The sequence below is a fragment of the Lycorma delicatula genome, chromosome 2, assembly GCF_047948215.1.
Source record: "Lycorma delicatula isolate Av1 chromosome 2, ASM4794821v1, whole genome shotgun sequence".
In the NCBI taxonomy this organism is placed as follows: Eukaryota; Metazoa; Arthropoda; class Insecta; order Hemiptera; family Fulgoridae; genus Lycorma; species Lycorma delicatula.
Window position 1 is genome coordinate 3,676,284 of NC_134456.1, and position 23,208 is coordinate 3,699,491.

General features: G+C 34.0%; 1 protein-coding gene across 7 annotated transcripts in view; it reads left to right on the forward strand.

Moving 5' to 3' along the window:
* LOC142320431 (dnaJ homolog l(2)tid, mitochondrial-like) overlaps nucleotides 1–23,208 on the forward strand; it is a 106,410-nt gene that overhangs the window by 37,143 nt on the left and 46,059 nt on the right. For 5 of the 7 annotated variants that reach the window (XR_012755384.1, XM_075358184.1, XM_075358183.1 and 2 more), the window contains exon 7: nucleotides 45–258. Coding sequence is in view for 5 of the 7 variants with exons in the window: in XM_075358184.1 (XP_075214299.1) it covers nucleotides 45–258 (214 nt within the window). In the remaining 2 variants the exon portion in view is untranslated. Of the gene's footprint in view, nucleotides 1–44; nucleotides 259–3,609; nucleotides 3,661–23,208 lie in introns of all 7 variants that reach the window. The other 2 variants (XR_012755385.1, XM_075358188.1) reach the window with 1 other exon arrangement.

The window sequence follows — 23,208 nt, forward strand, 5'->3', positions numbered from 1 at the left end:
TTTTTCTTTGTTTTAACGTGATAATCTAAATTTTATGTTAACAGATTCCAAAAGGCACTTCTTCTCATACACGCATTAGATTGCGTGATAGAGGACTGAAGAAAGTAAATTCTTTGGATACTGGTGATCATTATGTACATTTAAAGATTAAAATACCTAAACAGTTAACAGAGAAACAGTTAGCACTAATACAAGCATATGCTGAATTAGAAGATGATACACCTGGAATAATACGTGGTATAACCTACAAGAAAGATGGTCAGCTATTACTTTTATTATAATTATTATATTTAAAAATATTTAATCCTTTTCTAACCTTTTGATGGCTGACATTGTTTTTATATATTTAATATTATATGAAATATAAACCACTAAAACACAGTAATTAGCTGTTAAACAGCTGAGTTCAGTGCTCTGGATATCTCAGACCTCCTCGCACAAATACCATCTCCATCATTAATAGTGGGAGACTTCAATGCCCACCATGTTTCTTCGGGCTCGACTTTCTGCTCCACTCGGGGAAATATAGTACACGATGTGAGACAGGACTTGGACCTTTGTTTGCTGAATGATGGGTCTCATACATTCATGTCTTTATCATCTTGTACTGTGTCTAATATCGATCTCTCCATGTGCTCACCGGCTTTACTCCCTTGTTTTGATTGGTCTGTTTGTGATGATTTTCATGGCAGCGACCATAAACCAATTATTCTTCATTTCGGTGTGGACCACAAGGTTCGGAGAAGGCCAAGGAGGTGGATTGTCAAAAAGGCGAATTGGGATGGATATTGTATGGCCTTCCAATCGCAGTGTGACGTCGGTGCGGACATCCTTGAGCAACTTTTACATCCTTGAGCAACCCTTTTACGTCCAAAATACTTGAAACAGCCAGCAGATATGTCCCACAAACATCGGGTAATCCTAAACATCCTTCCGTTCCGTGGTGGAATGATGATTGCAAGTGTGCTATTCGGAATCGACGGCGAGCACTACGCAAAGTTAATAATAGACCTACAACTGAACATCTAGATATGTACCGCAGGGCTAGTGCAGTGTGTCGTCGAGTCTTCTTGACCGCTAAGAGGAATTCATGGATGAAGTATGTTAACTCCATCTCACGTACTACTCCCACGTCTACTGTGAAAAATACATACGTCTTTTTGACTCCAAATACAAGGATTTTTCTCCATACGTCTATGGAGAAAAATCCATGCAGTTTTCAGGTCGCCAGGGCAATCTATTCTCGGTCTCGTCGATGAGGGGGAACTCCTTATGTCATCTTCGGCTGTAGCAAATACTTTAGCGAAATCTTTCCGTTCGGTGTGTCTCACCTCGTCATATAGTAACGACTTTCAGAGGTACAAAGCACGGATGGAAGTATTGGGGTTGAATATTGGTGTTTCGGATGGTGAATTGAACACTCCATTCTTACTTAAAGAATTATTGCACGCACTTAGGAACTCTCGTGACCCTTCCCCTGGACCGGACAATGTTCGCCGTTGTATGCTTTCGCACCTTCCTGACTCAGCACTACAACATCTTTTGAGTATTTACAATGGTTTATTCTCCGTACAGGTCTTTCCGCCCGACTGGTCAGAGGCATTTATTATACCAGTATTAAAGCCTGGCAAAGAGAAAACCGATCCCTTAAGCTACCGTCCTATTTCTTTAACAAGCGTGTTGTGTAACGTAATGAAGAGGATGGTGAATCGCAGGCTTGCGTGGTACTTAGAGAAACATGGCTTTCTTTCTTCGGAACAGTGTGGTTTCCGACATGGGAGATCTTCTACTGACCATTTGGTGTTGATGGAGACAGCCATACAAAACGCCTTCCTGAACCGCCAACACCTCGTTGCGATCTTTTACACCTCGTACGACACAGCCTGGCGATGTGGCATTCTTAACACCCTTAGGAGGTGGGTGATCACTGGCAACATGCTTGCTTTTATCCGGGGATTCTTGAATCACCGGACATTTCGTGTTCGTGTAGACGATTCACTTTCGGACAGTGTCGTCTCAGAAAATGGAGTACCGCAAGGTAGTGTATTAAGTGCCACCTCGCAAGGTAGTGTATTAAGTGCCACCTTGTTTTCTGTGGCTATAAACACAATTGCCAATTGTGTGCAGGCTCCTGTCTCTTGTTGTCTTTTCGTTGATGATTTTGTTATTTACGTTGCGAGCCGCTCTACACCCACTGCGGAGCGACTGATGCAGAACACTATATTTCGCCTTGAGGCTTGGTCAGGGACTACTGGTTTCACATTTTCACCCGACAAGACGAAATGTGTAGTCTTTTCTCGGCTACGGAACCCTTCTAATCCGTGGGTTTTTTTGAACAGGGAGCTTATTGCTGTCTCTTCTTACGTCAGGTTTCTGGGTTTGCTTTTTGATAGCCATCTTACTTGGGTCACACATAAGAGGGATTTGAGGACAAAGTGTTCCAAACTTTTGGATATGATGCGGGTCCTAAGTAACACCAACTGGGGGGCCGATCGGTCGTGTATGTTATGTTTTTACTACTCCCTTGTTCGTTCCTGTTTGGATTATGGTTGTGTCGCCTATTCTTCAGCTTGTCAAACCGTACTTAAGATGCTGGACGGTGTACATCATTCTTTTCTTCGGCTTGCCACGGGTGCGTTTAGATCGAGCCCTATCGCAAGCTTACTTATTGTTTACCAGCAGGTGTTCCAGTTTCTCCTCACCAAGTCGAACCCAGACGTGGTGGTATACACTGATGGGTCGAAGCATGACGGGTAATGTTGGTTGTGCTTTTGTTTTCAATGAACAGACTTATATGTTTGGCCTACCCGGTTTTACGAGTGTGTTCACCTCTGAACTACTCGCTGTGGATAGGGCTCTAAGTATCATTGGCCCTAAATTTAGGAACATTCTTATTTGCAGTGACTCGTACAGTGCTCTCCAGGCGTTGGAAAACCTTTATTCCGGACATCCTGTCGTCGTTGGCATTTATGATAAAATCGCTGAGTTAGAAAAATGAAGCAAGGGGGGGGTAGGTTTTTGCTGGATCCCTAGCCACGTTGGGATTCTTGGTAATGAGAAGGCAGATTCTGCTGCGAAAGATGCGTGTATCAGCTTCCTTTCACCACCTGAGTTACTACCTTTGATTTTATTAATCATATAAAACAATCACTGCGAGCAAGGTAGCAAAGTGGCTGGACGGCTGCCGTCGATAGTAAACTTCGACGGTTTAAAGACTGTGTTGCTGTGGGGCTCCTCTTGCAGGAACTCTTGTCGTGAGGAAGTGGTCTTCTGCCGGTTACGGTTGGGGCATACGAGGATCACACAGGAATATCTAATGTCAGGAGGAGACCCACCCCTGTGCACGCAATGCAACTGCCGCATGACTGTGCACCACATTCTCGTGGACTGCGTATGTTATGCGGCATTGCATCGTCAGTTTAATATATCCAGCAGCATTCGTGATGTCTTGGGCAATGATGGGAGGGTTTTGGAGCGAATGTTTCTCTTTTTGCATAGTACTGGGAAAGGATTTAATACTGCAAAGGATTTAATATACTTATATATATGTTTTTCTGTAAGGAGAGTTTTTTAATAATTTTAACCTTTATTTTCGATTTGATTTTTTAGTTTAATTTTACTATCCGTGGTGGGGATTTTTGCACAACCCATCAGAGTTAGGTGAGTTTTTATACTTTCTTTATTTTATTATTTTATCTTTATTGTTTTTATCAACTTTGTCTGTGATATTAGTTTTGGGTTTTATTTTGCCTTCTTGGCTTGTTTTAGTAAATTTTTATTATATGATCAATATTACATTTACACCTTGTATAGCTTATTATTTCAGAGTTATATTATCCTTTTAATAAATAACTACCGGGCGATGATAACCCCAAGCGTTTTTCGCCCACAAACAACCAAAAAAAAAAAAGCTGTTAAAATTACCATATTAATTTCCAAGAATCACTTTTTCTGGCATCCCGCATCTTCAGTTGGTATTGAATTCTATAATTATAATATAATTCTTCAAGAAAATTATTTTAATTTTATTTTAGGTTGTTCTTCGTTTTGAAATTTTTAAGTATTATGAATGAATTTGCAAATTTTGCTGTCCAGTACTAGAATGATGTAATCTTTAAAATTTAGTATTTTCCTTTGTTATTGCTAACTAGTAGATTGTAATTTTATTGTTTTTAATTATATCTTCATCTTCAAATGTGATATTTTTCAAGTATATCCATTTTTTTACCATTATTACATACTCCTAAAATCTAAAGAGAATTAAGGAATTAAGATGGATATATAAAAGTAAGTGCAACAAATGTAGTAATATTTATATTGATAAAACCAATAGATTGTCTAAAAAAAAAAGATGTATATTAAACTATTTGTTAGCTGACCATTTATTAGAATACAAACAGAGTATTACCGATTCTAATAATAATAATTTAAAAATTTTAGAAGAATGCAATGATGATAAATATCTCCCATCCATGCTTCAGTCCTTTTCACTGGTGGGTATTAATGCTTCTTATGAAGCACAGATCACTCACTAACTTTTTTATGTACTCATGTATGGATGACTTGGTAAATTAATCACTGTTGAATTTTGCACGGGATCTTTCTTTCAATCCTTTGATCAATCTGCCCTGTGTAATATTCTGTGATTATTTTAGCATCCTTTGTCAGCAGCATATTTGTATATGTGCACAAATATGCCGCTTTGGTTGGCTTTATCCCAACTGCATTATCGAATGCCGAATATGCCAATGCTATTCGGTTTCTTTTCTCCCATGTCCAGTTCGGTATATCTTAGGCTACACTGTATTAAAATAGAATTCAGTACAAACTGAAGATGTGGGATGCTGTGACAATTCGTGAAAATTAATATGGTAAGTGTAACTTATCTAATTACTGTGTTTTGGTGGTTTACATTTCATATACATTAAATGTTAACACAGTGGTCAATATGTTACTGAATTATTTAAATTAAAAAAGACATATATATATATATATATATATATATATATATATATATATATATATATGTGTGTGTGTGTGTGTGTGTGTGTGTATATATACACATACTATTAAGATTTTTTTAAATTTTAGTGGCCATTACCATCAGTTTGTATTATATACATCAGTTTTTAAACATGTTCTAGAAATAAAATTTTTATAAGTTATCATATGCACTTGCTTAGCCGAAGAATATATTTGTTGCAGGTAAGTCAATTCGTTCTAAATATAAATCCAGTAAAAGAACTTATAACAAATCCCGACAGCTGAAATTTGGGTTTTCATAATCATAGAAAGTAAATGGTGAAAAAATTCATTAGGAAGTGTTATAACCAGAAACACTTGAGAACCTTATGGAACGTAGTGATGAGAAGATGTTGACTGCTAACTCTCTGTTTAATGTTCATTAATTCTATTTATTACAGTTTCATAGTAATAAGTTAACATGATAGTGTTATGTAAAAATAAGTATTTCCTACCTGCTCGAAATAATTCTGTGCTTATTCAGTTGAGATTTTTATTTTTACTTTCATTTTATTTCATATACTGCCTTATCATTATAACTGATAAAATGGGAACATGACTTTAAACTGACCACTATACTTCTAAAAAAATTCTCTTCTCACCATAGTTTATGCTTATAATTACATTTATTATTGTTGTAAGGAAAGTAATAATTTAAAAAATTATATTTCTGTAGGATCTCAGCACCTAGGTATTAAAATTTTATTGTTGCGTGTCCGTGGCTCGATCAGGATATTGAGGGACAAACAATTTAAAATGTTTATGCAATTACCATTTATTAGTTAAAGAACATAAATAGAACAAGACAAATCAATTACAACAGTAATGGCAACAGCAAACAATAATAATAAACGGTGATTACAAAACAGAATTTTAAGTAATTATCAAGATTTATTTACAGGTAGATAAATATAATTCAATCAAAAACATTAGCATGATCATTAACACTTTTAACTATAGTACAATAAATAAGACAAGTATAAAGTTCTTTTACTGCAATATCTTTGCTGTTAAAGAAATTTATTACATTATCTCTTTCACTTACTAACAGTAACTCACTGAACCATTTCATGTTTTCATGTACCTTCCACACTGGAAGTACTTGTAACATCACCTTAATCATGTCGAACTTAATTCACACTAGAAATTCATTCCTTCAATCTCCTCACAGAATATTCTCGCTTCAAACTCACATAATCACTCCTCACTTAGAATTCCTGCAGGCTTCATCTCGCAGAACTGATTTCGCTTAGACTGATTGTCATCTGATCTTTCCCAGAGTATTTATACTCCTATCTTTACCTGCAGGACCAGACCCAACTTGAAGTGTGAGGGTGTTGTCTACCCTTACACTTTCCCATGAAATTCCAAACCTGGGTCAGGTAACTTCTCATTGAACAACATATGTTTAGGTGTGTCGTGGACAGTATTACAAAGGGCGTTTGTTAAACAAACCTTTTACCTTTACTAAAAAGGCTCATTCTAGCTTCTTATTGAATTCCTCCCATTATATTCTCTACTACTTATTAATTGGTAGGATTCCATTACTCAAGTCTGTTATACCGGTCTAGTTGCAATATAAAAGTCTTTATGTAATAAATGAATTGTCTTTAGTTGTAATTGTAATTTCTTAATATTAACTTTTTTAACGTGAACTGTTATTCTTTTGTTCAGATGCTAGGTAATAATAATAATAATAATAAAGTGGCTTTGATTACAGCAGTTGTAGTAATATGGATAATATTGCCTCTAATTAATAAAATACAAATTAATAAATAAAAGTAGAAGTAAGTTTAAGCCAGTGCAGTTCTTTAAAAGTAACTTCAACCTTTTTAATAAAATATAAAGAATGAAACTCATTCAGTAATCAATCAATTAACAGCAGGGTTGAATGTATCACTAGTTTTACGAAAGAGAAATTTTCATTTTCTACAAGTAACTGAAAATAAGCGGTTCTATAAAAAAAATAATTGAGTTTTTAAAGCTTTAAACCTCTATTAATTTGCTCTTTATTTTATTGTCATACAATAAAAATTGACTTGAGATACAATGTTTATCTTCATCTCAGTGAAGATAAACAGTATTTTTGGTAATACATCCTTTTCTGTTATCTCCTTCTGAAAAACCTGCTTTGATAATTCACTTGAAAAGAAGTCTCTTAAAATTTCTTATAATTTAGTTTATAGTATTTTTCTATTTAAGTAAGTTCATATTCCCATATTATGTGATAAAAATTAGCTACAGTAAGCCAATTCTGAATAAAATACCATGATCATGAAAACACTTTTAAAATAACTGCTTTTAAACAAAATAATTAATTAACATGCTGATTTGGCTGGCTGTTTATAAAATGACTTATGCTGAGTACTTACATTTCATATTACACATTTATAGTTGGTTTCTTTATTAAATATTCAGAAAAAAAAACACTTGACATGGCCATTCAGAGGGTATTGAGATTTCCCATAAATAAATGATATTTTATAGTTATTGAAAAAAAGTCATTCTGATGTAATGGTATTAAAAAATAACTAGTAATATTTAATAGTTTGAATTATGATGCCATAGATATGTATTCATCCCATAAATTTTGTAGCTGTACTTGTGTAAGTTTTAGTAGAGAAGTTTGTAAAATCACAGTGTAAAAAAAGTTAATATGTTTTTTAATTTGATATGAACGAATGTTTGGTAAAAAAAGGGTTTTAGAAAAATACCAATAAAAACTGTAAAGTTTTCTTTTAATTTGCTATATTTCTGATTTTTTTTAAAGATAATATGGTTAAAATTAAAAACTTTAATATTTTCTGTTAAATTTTAGGTTTTTATTTTTTTTTAATAAAATTGGTTGATTGATTCTGAGTTAATATGTAATGAGGACAAAACACATGAGACCATCATAAAGGTTAGAAAATACGTTGCAAAATTCTAAGTCAATTTAAAAATGCATTGTGTGCTGGATTTTATCTATACCCGCATTTCCTGCCCCCAAAGAAAACCAACACCTTTTGTGACATTCTAAATATGTGTTCATATTCAAAATTGAAGTGCTGTAGTCTGTTTGACTAGAGGGAAGCAATATTGACTAAATATTACTTTACACTTACTGTTTATGCAGATGTCATTTGTTCTTATGTCAGAACCAAAGATGAGCTTGAAAGAATCTGAATGGCATTGATTTATTGCTAAAGAGAAATTTAGTTAAAAATAAATAAGACTAAAGCAATGGTAATGAAACATGACAGCAAGGAAAATAATGATTTAATTATTAATATGGGAGAACACAATATACCAAACTGGAGGAATTTTGTTATTTGGCTAATAAAGAACAACGGATGGATTAAATTATGAATTAGTATATTTAAATAATTCTGCTAATATCAAATATAGATTTCAGAATATTTCGAATATATTTATGTGTTTTATGATAGTGAAACATGGACCATAGGAAAGACAGGAGGGAAAAGAATGGATATCTTTGAAGTTATATTGTTAAAGGAAGATGTTGAAAATTAGATGGCTTGATAAAATTTGAAATGGAAAATTTAAAATAAATAGGAGAAAAAATTTTTAATAGAATCCGTTGAAAAAGACAAACTAGGTTTGCAGGCTGTCTATTAAAAAAAAGACATACAGGTTTAGTTTGGTGAAGGAAGTGTAGAAGGTAAACAAATGAGACAGACAAAAATTGAATTTATAAAACGGATAATGAAATATTGAACAGATAATTAAGGTGTAATAAATAAATATGTAGTAGTTAAAAAATTGTTGTAGAAAAGAAGGAAGAAAGGATAGTATGAAACTAGTTAACCCAGGTGATCCTGATGGGGAATCTTGCTCTTTAAGATTTTGGGGGTTGGCATTCCCACAGCCCCAGTCTCTGCAGCTTCGTAGTGGGTCTCAAGTAATGTCCTTTGGGCATCAGGGTGAACCCAGTTATATGCAGTCCTAGCTCCAGAAAGAGACACTCTGCTGGAGTGGTCTGTTAAATCACCGGTACTCTTGGGAACAAAATTTCAGTCCCAAATAATAATTTTTTGGTGTTGTTGGTCCATTTGAAAAAAACAATGAACTGGGGAGTTTGAAAAAACTTCAACCAACATTGTCAGCCGAAGATGTGTCAGGAGACATGAAACAGAAATGAAAGAGGTAGTGCTAAATTTTCTAGTGTATGGTTTCTTAGAGTCAAATATAATAAAGAAGGTAAATCCTTCTCTAAGATTTCTCTATTCCTAATAAATAAATGTAGTGGAATGGCTTGCACCTTTCCTTAATCTATTAAAAAGCTTAGGACTGGCGCTCTGATGATTGAGGTAATTCATGATAAACAAGAGTCAGAAGCTCCTAGCCCTTAGGAATGTAAGGAATGGAAGGACAGGTAGTAGAGCCCCACAGTACACTAAATTCCAACAAGGGAATAAATGATCTTTTACTGTGATTTTGCTGGTATCAGAAGAGCTATCACAGCAGTCAGTCACTTCTGTGCAGAGGATAATAAGGAAGAGGAATGGTGTTGATGTACCAACATCACTTATTCTAACCTTTTCTACTCCAACTGTCCATGAGCGAATAAAAATTTACTACTTTTCTGTTCATGTGCAACCATATAAACCAAACCCAAGACGCTGCTTTCATTATCAGAGATTTGGTTACAACAAAATTGTTTGCACTGAGGTAGAAAAGTTTATTAATTGTAAAGGTCCACATTAGACAAGGCTTCAAGAATGCCTCTTTTATAAGGAAGAAAAGGCGACTATACTAAGTTATGTACTTAGCAGAAAGTGTCCTTTCCTGTGGCTCATAGGGAATACAGAAAATAACTCAACATGAGGAATTTTGTACTGCCCTGTGTTAGTTTTGTTTCTGCTCAAGCTGTTTCTAACAATATGGAAAAACAGAACGAATGCACATTGTGCAAAGAACTGATCATTGTTCCAGGCTTTGTCACACAAGGTGAGTTCCTCATTTCTTATATTGCAGCGTTGAGAACTGTCAAAAAGATGGATAGATTTAGTAGAAAGACTAACAGTTGTTTACAAAAAACCATTCCAGTCAGTACACCATCAAATAAAATTCCTGCTGCACTAACAACGCAGTAAACTATTAAGATCTGAATAAAGGGATCTACAGAAAAATCTTAGCCTGGTACAGTGTCTCTGGGCTCTCAGGCTTTCACGTCCCTATCATCATCTCAAGACCTCCTCGAGAATGTGGAGACCGATGAAGTGCATGATGAAGCAAAGCACTTATGTTGATAGCATTTCTTGAACAACTTCATCATCGGATGTTTGGAGCAAAGTTTGAGCCGTGTGTGGAACAAGACAGTCAGTGCAGTCGATTGGACTAAAAAGCAACGGCTTCCTCGTCACCGTGTCAATTGATGTTTGAACGCATTTGGAAACTTGCTTAGGTCAGATTCAGTTGTCATACTGTCCTGAGTTTAGGTGGTATAAGTTGCAGGTATGAAATACCCTGTTTGTAATTGGAGACTCGCAAAATAAATTAAACATACCTTTTTCTTTTGATGAATAAAGGTATGCTTTGAATACTTCCAATGACACTTCCCCAAAATGATAATATCAGGCTAAACATGTTATCACACCTTTCTGATTCAGTATTATGACATCTTTTGTATATCTATAATAGAATATTTTATTATCAGTTTTTCCAGATTCTTGGTCAGAAGCATTGGTGATTCCTTTTTTGAAACCTGATAAAAATAAATCAAGCCCCTCGTTACCGTCCTATCTCCTTGACCAATACCATGTGCAAGGTAATGGAACGAATGTTAAATCGTCGTCTAGTTTGGTACCTTGAGAAGAACATTCTAATTATCCCACTGAACAATGGAGTTTCTGCCAACGTAGATCGTCTATCAATGATGTAGTTTCTCTTGAATCTGTCATTCAAAATACCTTCCTACATTGTCAATGCCTTGTTGCTGTATTTTTTTATATGCAAAAGGTGTATGACATGCTTGGAGGAGAGGAATCCTAAATAAACTGATCAATGATCAATAGGATATATAAGGGAATCTTGTATTTGTCAGGATTTCCTCAGTTTTTGGTCCTTTTGAGTTCAAGTTGGAATGACAGTATCCAAACACTTTACACTAGAAAACAGAATGCTTAAAAGGAACATGTTGACTTTTAACTGTTTTTACATGGTGAACCAGTTGAAGCAAGCATGTGGGTTAATTTTTCAGTATTGTGGTTTGACCAACAACTAACGTAGATAACACATTTAAAGAAGTTGAAGGTAATAAAATGATTAAAAATGCTAGACATGCTGAGAGTTCTATCTAATACGCTTTGGGGAGCTGATTGAGTATGCATGTTGCACTTCTACCGAGCTCTGGTCCATTCCCACTTAGACTATGGCTGTGTGGCCGATTCGTCCACATGGGCTAGCACTCTAAAAATGCCCAATGATTCCATTCATTTATCTGTCTTGGCAGCAGGTGTGTTTCGCTCAAGCCCCATGGTAAGTCTAGTGGACAGTGGTTAGCTATCTATTCGGAATAGACAAAACCAAATAATATGCTACTATGTAGATTGCATAAAGTGCAACCAAATCATCCTACCTTTGATGCAATATTTTTCAACCAGCTAGTTAATTGATATGAGGAACAACCAAGATCTACTGCTTCACTAGCTGTTACAGCTCATCTGCTTTTCTTATCTGTAGATATACAGTTACCTCCTGTTACTTAGCGTACTCCCACTTGATGGCCTTCCCTCATGGATTATTGCTTTAGTTTCAGTCAATATCAAAAAAAGTAATACAAATCCAATTAAAGATAATTCTTTCTTGTAAGAACAAGAAAGATTTTTTACTATTGTAAATAACGTGAATCCTGATGCTATAGTTCATATAGATGGCTCTACACACAATAATTCTGTTTGTTGTGCTTTTGTGGTTGCCAATAGAACACACTGGCGATGCCTTCCCGGCATCGCCAGTGTTTTCATTGCATAGCTGTATGCAATTAACATAGCCTTAAATATATTTAGCCCAACATTCAGGCACATACTTGTCTGCTACAGATTTCATTAGTGCCTTGCAGGCGATTAGTGACATGTGTTCTAAATACCATGTTGTCTGTTATCTCTGAAATGATAACAACTATAACACAACTGTACGCTTCTGATGGATCCCTAGTCATATTGGAATTTCAGGCAACGAATGCATTGATCGTGCAGCAAAAGAGACCTGTTTTGAATAAAATAATGCCACCAATCTCATTGTTTTGAAAAATTTGTTTAATTTTTGTTTTATCTGTTTCCTGAAGAGGGTTCATGATGAGTAAGTAGCAAAGTGAATGGAATGCTACCATCAACAGTAAACTATCCAGTTTAGAACACTGTGTCACTCCTTATTGCAGGAGGAAGCTCCTTATGCAGGAATGATTGTCAACAGGTTATTATTTGCTGTTTATGAATAGGGTACACTAAAATTACTTATATGGGCACCTCTTGAATCAAACCAGTGCACCCATCTTGTGTTCGCTGCGACTGCCAAGATGTGTCCACCACATCTTTATGGACTGTGGCTAAATTAGAGGCTAATACCCAATTATCTTAGGCAACAACGTATTGATGTTGTCTAAGGTACTATGATTTTTTAAGGCTGAGCCTCGGGATTCAAACATTTGATTAAAACTATGTTTTTTTTTAATGTTCGTAATTTTATTGTTTTATGTTAATTTTTAATATTGCTTTTATTTTGGTGTTATTTCACACTTACCATATGCTTAGGCAGTTCACATCCTTTTAATTTTTAAGATAAATTAAAATTTTTAAATTTTAATCAATTACTGTAGTAACTTTGTGTCCAAGCACTGAACAACAATTCATTGTGCACTTAGGGAAAAAAAGGAAAATAAAAAACCAACAGATTGTTTAAAAATAAAAAAAATCTTTTTGTAGATTATAAATCTTTTGAATTACTGATATTTATATATAGAAAAATTTAGACTCAACCCAGTGGTAATTTTTTTTATAATGCATGTATTAAATGAATGTTTAGTCAAATTAAATATATCTGTAATATTTATACTTTTGATGAAGACACAGTCTGCTGAATTTTGATCAAAATTAGCTGGTAATATATATTGTGTAATTGTGCACTATAAAAAATGATGTTATTTACTATTTACTTGATAAATTTAATACACAGTATTGATCTAATTATTAAGGTAGTAAGCAGTATTGCTTTACATTTCTTATTTTAATTTAAATTTATTGAAAAAAGGTACTTATGTGAGGGTGCTTCATGAAGAAACAGAAATAATTTCAGGTTACGTTGTACTAGCGAAAATAAAGAAAAAAATCTAATATAGAATTATGTCCAGAAGTGCTTTGTTTTCAAGTCCTAACTGGCTAAAAGTTTGCCCTGATTTCCACTCAAACTGTAAGATGATTCTCTACTGAAATCCTTAGTATACAAAATATGGAACATTGTTTGTGGTTGTATATAGTTTTTTGCCTCAAAAATAAAAAAAGCTTTATTACTGTGTCTGTAACAGTTTCTGAGGAAATTATAATAAATGGGTCTAAAAACCAATATTTTGGTAAGGTATAAATTTATTTTGTTAAATAGCCAATGAACAAATATAATTTTAAAACAGAATATATAGAGAATTCAGTTATGAAATAATTGACATAAGTTAACTGAAAATAATTCTAAGTGAAATTTGTCATTTATTTAAAACAAAACACACCAAGTACAGTTTTGTGAATTCAAATTAATATGGACTGCAGGACCCTTGTATTAAACAAAACGTGGATTGTTGGAATCGTAAAATAAAATCATTAAGCTATCAATATATTGTAAAAGTGAGGTTTTATTAACATAGTAGTAAAATTTATTTTTAATAAGTTTTGAGATGTACTAAAGTATATAAAATTATTAAAGCACCTTTATTTTTTCTTTTCTTTTTTTAATAGTTTCTTTTGTGCAAGGTGGTTAAGAATTAAAATTAAGAACTAAAATTGGTTAAGAATTAAAATTTAACTTAAGGCTACTGCTCTACGTTCTGTGGTGTGTTTTCCAAAATATGAGGCCATTCAAATGGTTCATTTTTTGTTTTTCCTTCACCTCTTTCCTTCCTCCTCACTACTAGCATTTCTTGTTGCCTGGTTCCATCATGTGACCAATAATATCAAAAAATTATAGAAACATTAATCAAAAGAATGAAAATTAATATATATATATATTAATTTATTTTTTAAATTCTATTAATATATAAACCACAGTACAAAATATTGAAATAGACATATCTTACCTTTATTTGACACTGTCTGATGGTTTATCAAATTGAAATTTTGTTTGTATTTATATACGAGGCGCAGTTCAAAAGTAAGGGCCAATCGGTAGCAAAATGAGAACAGTTGAAAAAATTATTATTAATCATTTCAAATATTTAGATATTTATTTTTCTACGTAATCAAATTTAATCCCATATATGTTTGATATCGTGAAACAAGCTTTTTCAAACGCACTGCATAAAATTCCTCCTACTAAGATTGTACCCACTTTTGCACTGAAATTTTCAGCACTTCATTTTTGGATGCTGATTATAAAATGGTTAAGTGGACTGTACAATAAAATGACACAATTTGATTGTAACTAAAAATTATGACACCTTTATTGTATTAGATTGACAGTGATCGTAATTGAATACCAGTACACTAAAAGAAAAACTTGTGATAAAACATAACTGACCGATATCATGTCCACTTCATGAACCCAACTGAGTGAGCAACACCATATGACAAAAGAAAGTGGGAGAATTCCTCCCCACTACATAACACAGACATGCATCACATGCCTGCACATACAGAAAAATATCCAACATGCCCCTCCCACCTTGAAGGAACACCTTCAAAAAAAAAAATGAATTACATAAGTGTCAATAATACAGGAGACTGCATATACGTTTTAAATATATAAAATTAAAAAAAAAAACAAAGGAAGATATGACATAATACAAGAATATAATTATGTAACAATGAATGTATTATTTTGGTAATGGACATATTTTTGAAATTAATTTTTTAATGTTCTGGTCGAAGTTTTAAGTATCACCACATGCACTTTTCCATAGTTTCCAGGATGTATATTGATGACACAAGCCATTTTCCATTAGAGTGGAGGGACGGAGGTTGTCCTCTTTGATGATGACCAAATTGTCTTGCAGATCTGGAGTAGAGTTTTCCATGTTGATTGTTGCTGAAGATTGTTAGGTATTCATTGGACCAACGAGACCAGAAGTGCTGCATTTGTTGCTGAATTTTTTGCCGGTGATTAACCGGGAAAAGGAAAGGGTTGCAAATTTGGTTCTGGAAAACTGGTAAAGATATCATCTATTAGGAAATGTGCTGGTGTTAGAGGAAGAAGATCAGAAGGGTCGTCGATATTGGAATTAAGGATTAGGAATTTACACATGCCTCAATTTGAGTCAGTAGAGGTAAACTAACTATTGTCAGACTGTTAGTACTGATTACAGTTTTCATGTGACTCTTAAAAAGTTTGACTGATGATGATGAATGCACTGTCTAAAAGCTTTCTTAATGACAAAAAATTTTCTCTTATCATTTTTAGAGAGGTTGAATAGTGCAGTTAGATGTTTATTAATTAAGAACCTTTTATTGCCATATCTGGCCTGTAAAAGTTTTCAAACAACCCCATAATTTTTTATTGAACTTTCTAAAGATGATAAAATTTTAGCTTCTTCACCCTTTAAAGAACCATTGGAGGTAATGAAATTTATGAATTTCTGACATTTCTTTAGAATGAAAGAATGACACAAACATATCATGAAATGACACCCATTCATCATAATTTCTGCTGAATGTGGGTAGTTTTATGTGTGGAAGTTTAACTGACACAGATTGAGTTATTTTGGTTTGATTTCACTGCTAAGTGGGGTATCATATGATTAAAGATGGTCTTGTGCTGCTGACATTAATGAGAAAAAGTTTTTAACACATAAAAAGAGCCTTCCTTAAACTCATGACACCATTACCTTGCTTTTCCTTCATTCATTGCAGTAAGCCCATATGTTTCACACAATTTATGGTGAATTTCAACAGCATTATATTCTCTTGCATTTAAAAATCTACAAGGGCCATTCAATAATTAAACATACAAACATTTTAGTGTAGGAAATGCTTAAAGCAGGCAATTGAAACTTTTGTTAGTTGGCAGCCTTGCAAAGAGTGTTAGTCAGCTGTTTGATTAATATTTACATTAACAGAACCTTTAAAGTCTTAGTTATGATGGCCTGTCTGCTCGAAGAAAGTACTTTGAAGAACAGCCTTCTGTGATCCGATTTTTACTTTCGGAAAGTGTAAAACCGTCTGAAATATTCTCTCAGATGAACAAACAATACGGCAGCAGCTGCATGAACCGTGCGAGTTTTTATGGATGGGTGGAAAATTTTAAAAGTGGTGCAAAAGCGTGATTGATGAGCACTGCTGTGGTTGTCCAGTAACAGTGTCGACCTCGGCTTTAGATTCTTGCATTGATTCACGTATCCAAGACCGATAACTTACAGTTGAACAAATTGCTGAAAAATGTTGGTTAAGTGTTGGCACATCTTGATCCCCTAGGGGAAGATACCCTCCAACCACCCGCTCTGCACCTAGCCCTGATGGGTTTTACCAGATGGGTTTTCATCTTATAAACCTCGGCATGTAACATCTTAGGATGCCACCGATGCGAACATTCCCATTGGTTTAACAATTACTAAAAATAACAAAACACATCTCTAGTCTCAAGCAAGACTGAAAACTAATAGTCGTCAAAGGAACTGAATCACCTACCCACAGGTATTGGCCCAAGTCATTCCATTTTTCAAAACAAACTGAACTACCATAAAACTTGTGCGAGGTATGTTCCCAGAGAGCTTACCGTTCATCACAAAGCTGAGAGATGACACATTTTTGGACAGGATTTTAACCTGTGATGAATCTTGGATATATCATTTTGAGCCGGAGTCTAAGCATCAAAGCATCACCTGTCTGTAAGAAATTCCAAACATAACACGGCTGGTAAGGTCACATTAACCATATTTAGGAGTGCCTATGGTCTGATTTTCTGTGATTATTTGGAGGAGCAACGCGCTACCACAGCCTGTACTACTCAGCCATGATTGAAGAGGAAATGTCCAGGATGACAGAGGAAAGACGTGCTTCTTCTAGATAATGCTCTATCTCATATGACACAACTGATACTGAAAACTATTAGCAAAGTGGGTTGGAAGTTTCTACCTCATCCTCCTTATAGCCCTGACCTTGTCTTTTAGGATTTTTTTTGTTTGGTCTGATGAAAGAACCTTTGCGTGGTATCAGTTCAACAACAACGAAGAGATAAAGAAAAAATACAAAACTGGCTGCAAGATCAAGATAAGAATTCTTCATCGAAGGGATAAGACTCATAGAAGGATGGGACAAGTCCAGAGAAGTTGGTGGGGATTATGTGGAAAAGTAGACAAAAAAATTATATTTATGTAATAAATCATTTTTGCTATTTGCCTGCAAACCATTATTTTGTCATTTACAGATATTTGTCTGTTTAATTATTGAATGACCCTTGTAATGATTGATCCAACAGTTATATATCCAACAGACCATTTAAAGCTACTTTGTATGCGCAAACCAATCAGTGTTGTCAGTTGCTATTTATAACTCATTGGCCCTTACTTTTGAACGTAATATTTTCGTGATATACTTAATTTTATGTCATCTTTATTAATTTTTAATATCTAAATTTGTGTTGATATCAGAAATAGAATGTTTATTGTGTATATGATGGTCTACCGTATTAGATAAACATAATTTATTTTATTTTTTTCATTTCTATAATGTTCAAGAAATCTAGTTTTAAAGGATCTATTTGTTTTTCCTATATTCCATCACAGTCATTATACTTTAATTATAAATTTCCAATAATCATTTACTTAATTTTTTTTATAATATTTTAGGTTTGTACTCTGGTTTAAATTTATTTATTGTAAGTTTTAATAATGTTTGCGATGTTATTGGTGTCTAAATATTGCAGGATCTTGCAAAAGTACTTTCTTCATAAAATGAATGCAAGTTATATCTTATCTCAAAATTCTGTACTAGGTGGTTTTATATTAATAGAATTTAAAATATAATTTAACATAACAGAGAAATAATATGAATCTTAAATTAACTTTTATATCATTAGTTCTAGTGTGTGTGTGTGTTTTGGGGGGGGGGGTACTAAGTTGCAAAATTTAAAAACTGCACATGCAGTTTTAAAATTTTGCAACTTATTTAAAAACTAACTCTGATCTACAAATGAAGCTGCATTGGTAACATCTAATTTTATGATGGTTTACACTACAGTTTTTAATCTTATTTTCATCCTTAAATGTAGTAATTTTTTACTAATTATTTTTTATTATCAAATAATGGTTTAGCCATTTCAAAACACTGCTCTTCATCTGAAGATTATATCACTTTCATTGGTATCATTTTCCAATTTTGAGCTTAGTCATTTTAGTATTTTTGTTACACAAACTATTAGCAGAAAATGTAAATTAACCTTATTTCATGAGAAATTGATTTGTGCTGAGCAGTTAGTTTGCCTTATGCAGTTATAAGTTAACTGCTTGCTTCATGTACATAGCAAGCATTAATGTAAAAAAAAATTATATCAAATGTTGCTCATTCAATAGACTATAGTCTGTACAGTACATGCTAGACTGGGTATTTAAGCTGATAGTGTACATTTTAAAATATGACTCTCAGGAATTGCAAGATCCGGATATACAATATTGTATTATATCATCACCACGTTCGCTTGTATTAATGTTTTTGTTTGTTTTTGAAGTTTTGATATACCTCACAAGAAATCCTGGTGTAGGTCAGGTAACATTTAAGACCAGTTAATTGATCCACCATTTCTAATTAATTAATTCAGCTCTTTATTATTTATTTCTAACCTCTTAAAGATGTGTGGGTGTTCAATCATATTGAAAAATTATTTGGTATCTTGTAGGTAGACGAATATTTCAGAGAAAAAAATGGTTAAGTTATTTTGTAAGAAATTTATTTTCCATTTCTTTCTATAAGGGATTTATAAATATGAACACTTCAAATAATTTTTTTCGTCAGTAGTACTACACTGTGCATTAACATGAAACCTGGTTTCAAACTAAGTTCAGCTCTACCAGGTGGCTTTTCAGAACTCCATTGATGATTAGTTTGTGAATTTTTAACTTCATTTATTGAAGAAGCTGCCGATGGCTGAAATGCCATTGATATTCATCCTTCCAATTTTTCCTGACTTTCTGAAGGATTATCTGCACGTTGAACATCATTATTCTCAGAAAAACCAACTCATTCTAGTTTCATTTGCACTTCTGATGCTTTACGAAATGCATCATAGTCTAAGAAAGTGAGCAAATAGTATACAACTATAAATCAATTTTCTACTTTCTTTGGGAAACAGTGCAATATCTCTCTTACCTGTAGTAGAGGAAGATGAATGTTATTATATTTTATCTTTTCTAAAGTAATTTCCCACTATCTAATTTTTGTTTATTCACTATTTTATGGACATTATTCAAATTTTGGTTTCAATTAAATTATTTTATGATTTTCAAAAAAATGTTGCTCACAAGTGATTTTTGTATCATCTGAATTTGGAAAAATGTGCCATATATAAGTTAAATTACAATTATTTTCGTAAGAATAAATTTTGAAGTGGCCATAAATCATTGAACCCATTTGTCTACAAAATTTCAGATATTAGGCCAGTGTATACAAAGTTTTCTGGTATGGTAATTTGTTGTGTTGGCTATCAAGTTAATTCGATGCAAGGAATCATTGCATACCTATTAACTCCTTTTTTTTTAACTTTTAATCAGAAATTGATGATTTTATGAGGTAAGTTTTTTTTTTTTAAATACATTCCATTTTGATATATGTTTGCTGCAATGCAGCTGTTGCCTTTATATGCATTAGCACTGTAGTTATTCAACTACATCTATTGGCTTGCTACAGATGCCATAACTTGATTGTTGGTCTTTTTAGTTTCCTAAAATGCCTATGATTATAGACAATGCCACTGATTGTGAAATACATTTGTGATTTGTTTCTTAAATCAAAGAGGTATGAAAGCATCCAAAATTCATTGACAGATTAGTGAAGTATATGGGGATAATGCTGTGTTTGATGGAATGGGGAAAAATGGGTTAGGGCATTTAAAGAAGGCTGTACATACACAATATGGCACAGAGGGGGTGACAGTGCTTTGAATTTTCTCATAAAATACAAAAATGAAAACTATCTGTTTTTAAGCCAAATTGCTACTGGCAACGAGACATGGGTTCTAACATTACACAAGAATCAAAATTGAGTCCATGAAATGGAGACACTCAACATCTCCCTTTTTTTTTTCTCATCAGTCTTTTGACTGGTTTGATGCAGCTATCCAAGATTCCCTATCTAGTGCTAGTCGTTTCATTTCAGTATACCCTCTACATCCTACATCCCTAACAATTTGTTTTACATATTCCAAACATGGCCTGCCTACACAATTTTTTCCTTCTACCTGTCCTTCCAATATTAGGCGACTATTCCAGGATGCCTTAGTATGTGGCCTATAAGTCTGTCTCTTCTTTTAACTATATTTTTCCAAACGCTTCTTTCTTCATCTATTTGCCGCAATACCTCTTCATTTGTCACTTTATCCACCCGTCTGATTTTTAACATTCTCCTATAGCACCGCATTTCAAAAGCTTCTAATCTTTTCTTCTCAGATACTCCGATTGTCCAAGTTTCACTTCCATATAAAGCGACACTCCAAACATACACTTTCAAAAATCTTTTCCTGACATTTAAATTAACTTTTGATGTAAACAAATTATATTTCTTACTGAAGGCTCGTTTAGCTTGTGCTATTTGGCATTTTATATCGCTCCTGCTTCGTCCATCTTTAGTAATTCTACTTCCCAAATAACAAAATTCTTCTACCTCCATAATCTTTTCTCCTCCTATTTTCACATTCAGCGGTCCATCTTTGTTATTTCTACTACATTTCATTACTTTTGTTTTGTTCTTGTTTATTTTCACGCGATAGTTCTTGCATAGGACTTCATCTATGCCGTTCATTGTTTCTTCTAAATCCTTTTTACTCTCGGCTAGAATTACTATATCATCGGCAAATCGTAGCATCTTTATCTTTTCACCTTGTACTGTTGCTCCGAATTTAAATTGTTCTTTAACATCATTAACTGCTAGTTCCATGTAAAGATTAAAAAGTAACGGTGACAAAGAACGTCCTTGTCGGACTCCCTTTCTTATTACAGCTTCTTTCTTATGTTCTTCAATTGTTACTGTTGCTGTTTGGTTCCTGTACATGTTAGCAATTGTTCTTCTATCTCTGTATTTGAACCCTAATTTTTTTAAAATGCTGAACATTTTATTCCAGTGTAAGTTATCTATAAACACCAAGTATGTCGGTTTGTTTTTCTTTAATCTTCCTTCTACTATTAATCTGAGGCCTAAAATTGCTTCCCTTGTCCCTATACTTTTCCTGAAACCAAATCGGTCTTCTCCTAACACTTCTTCCACTCTCCTCTCAATTCTTCTGTATAGAATTCTAGTTTAAACTTCTTTAACTTAATTCTCTCAACATCTCCCAAGAAAGTGAAATTCAAGCAAACAATGTCAGCCCTGAAAATCATGTGCACTGTGTTTTGTGATAGACAAGGGCCATTGGTTGTTGATTTTTTGCCTTGGGATGAAGTGATAAATAATGAGTCATATTTTGAGACTGATTAAACTGAGTCATGCAATCCAAAACAGAAGGAACGAAATGGAAAGATGGCGGGAGATTTTATTAACTTGGCCATAAATCATTGAACCCATTTGTCTACAAAATTTCAGATATTAGGCCAGCGTATACAAAGTTTTCTGGTATGGTAATTTGTTGTGTTGGCTATCAAGTTAATTCGATGCAAGGAATCATTGCATACCTATTAACTCCTTTTTTTTAACTTTTAATCAGAAATTGATGATTTTATGATGTAAGTTTTTTTTTTTTAAGTACATACCATTTTGATATATGTTTGCTGCAATGCAGCTGTTGCCTTTACATGCATTAGCACTGTAGTTATTCAACTACATCTATTGGCTTGCTACAGATGCCATAACTTGATTGTTGGTCTTTTTAGTTTCCTAAAATGCCTATAATTATAGACAATGCCACTATTGTGAAATACATTTGTGATTTGTTTCTTAAATCAAAGAGGTATGAAAGCATCAAAAATTCATTGACAGATTAGTTAGTGAAGTATATGGGGATAATGCTGTGTTTGATGGAATGGGGAAAAATGGGTTAGGGCATTTAAAGAAGGCTGTACATACACAATATGGCACAGAGGGGGTGACAGTGCTTTGAATTTTCTCATAAAATACAAAAATGAAAACTAGGTGCATATAAGCTTTGTTCTCCCTGCGTGATTCCACTTCATTCCCTTGAAGTCCTTTCAGTGCTAGCATCTTCCGGCCTAACAGGAATATGCCTTTCGGGGCCCTAGTGTTTGGAGGAAGCAATCCGTTCCTCTCTCCAAAGGGAGTCACATGTACGGATCGGTACAAAATTGTAAGTTTTGGAAAGGATGTTGGGTGATTGGTGAGGTGAAGTTACAGGACTTTCTTCCCTCTGGCTGTCATGCTGCTACATCTCAGCTGAGCTCGGTCAGCCGAACTCCAGCCCGTGTCGGTGGGCCTCTTATCATTCTTTGTTCTTTTCTTCTTAAGCCTGCCTTTCCATAAACCAGCTGTAAATAAATTACAGACCATAAACCTTGTATTGTCCTGTGGCCCTGAAATGGGCATCATGGGCAGGCCACTTCTCTCTTCTGGCTGACGACTGCTGGGCTTTTCTACCTCATTCGTTGCTCTCATTTGTCTTCTTGAGGTGAAAAAAGAAGTTTGGATCTTAGAGTATTATTTACATCATGTTCACGAGTGTTGGGGAGTGGCAGTCGCCTTTTGTTAACACTTTCGTGAAATTAGAAGCTGAAATGAAGACTGTTCTTTGAAAAATCTTTAATTTTAAAATCATCCAGACATATGTTTATCCTGGAAGGGTTTGGGGGGGATTGCGAGGCTGCCATCAATGTTCTAATCACATGAAATAGAC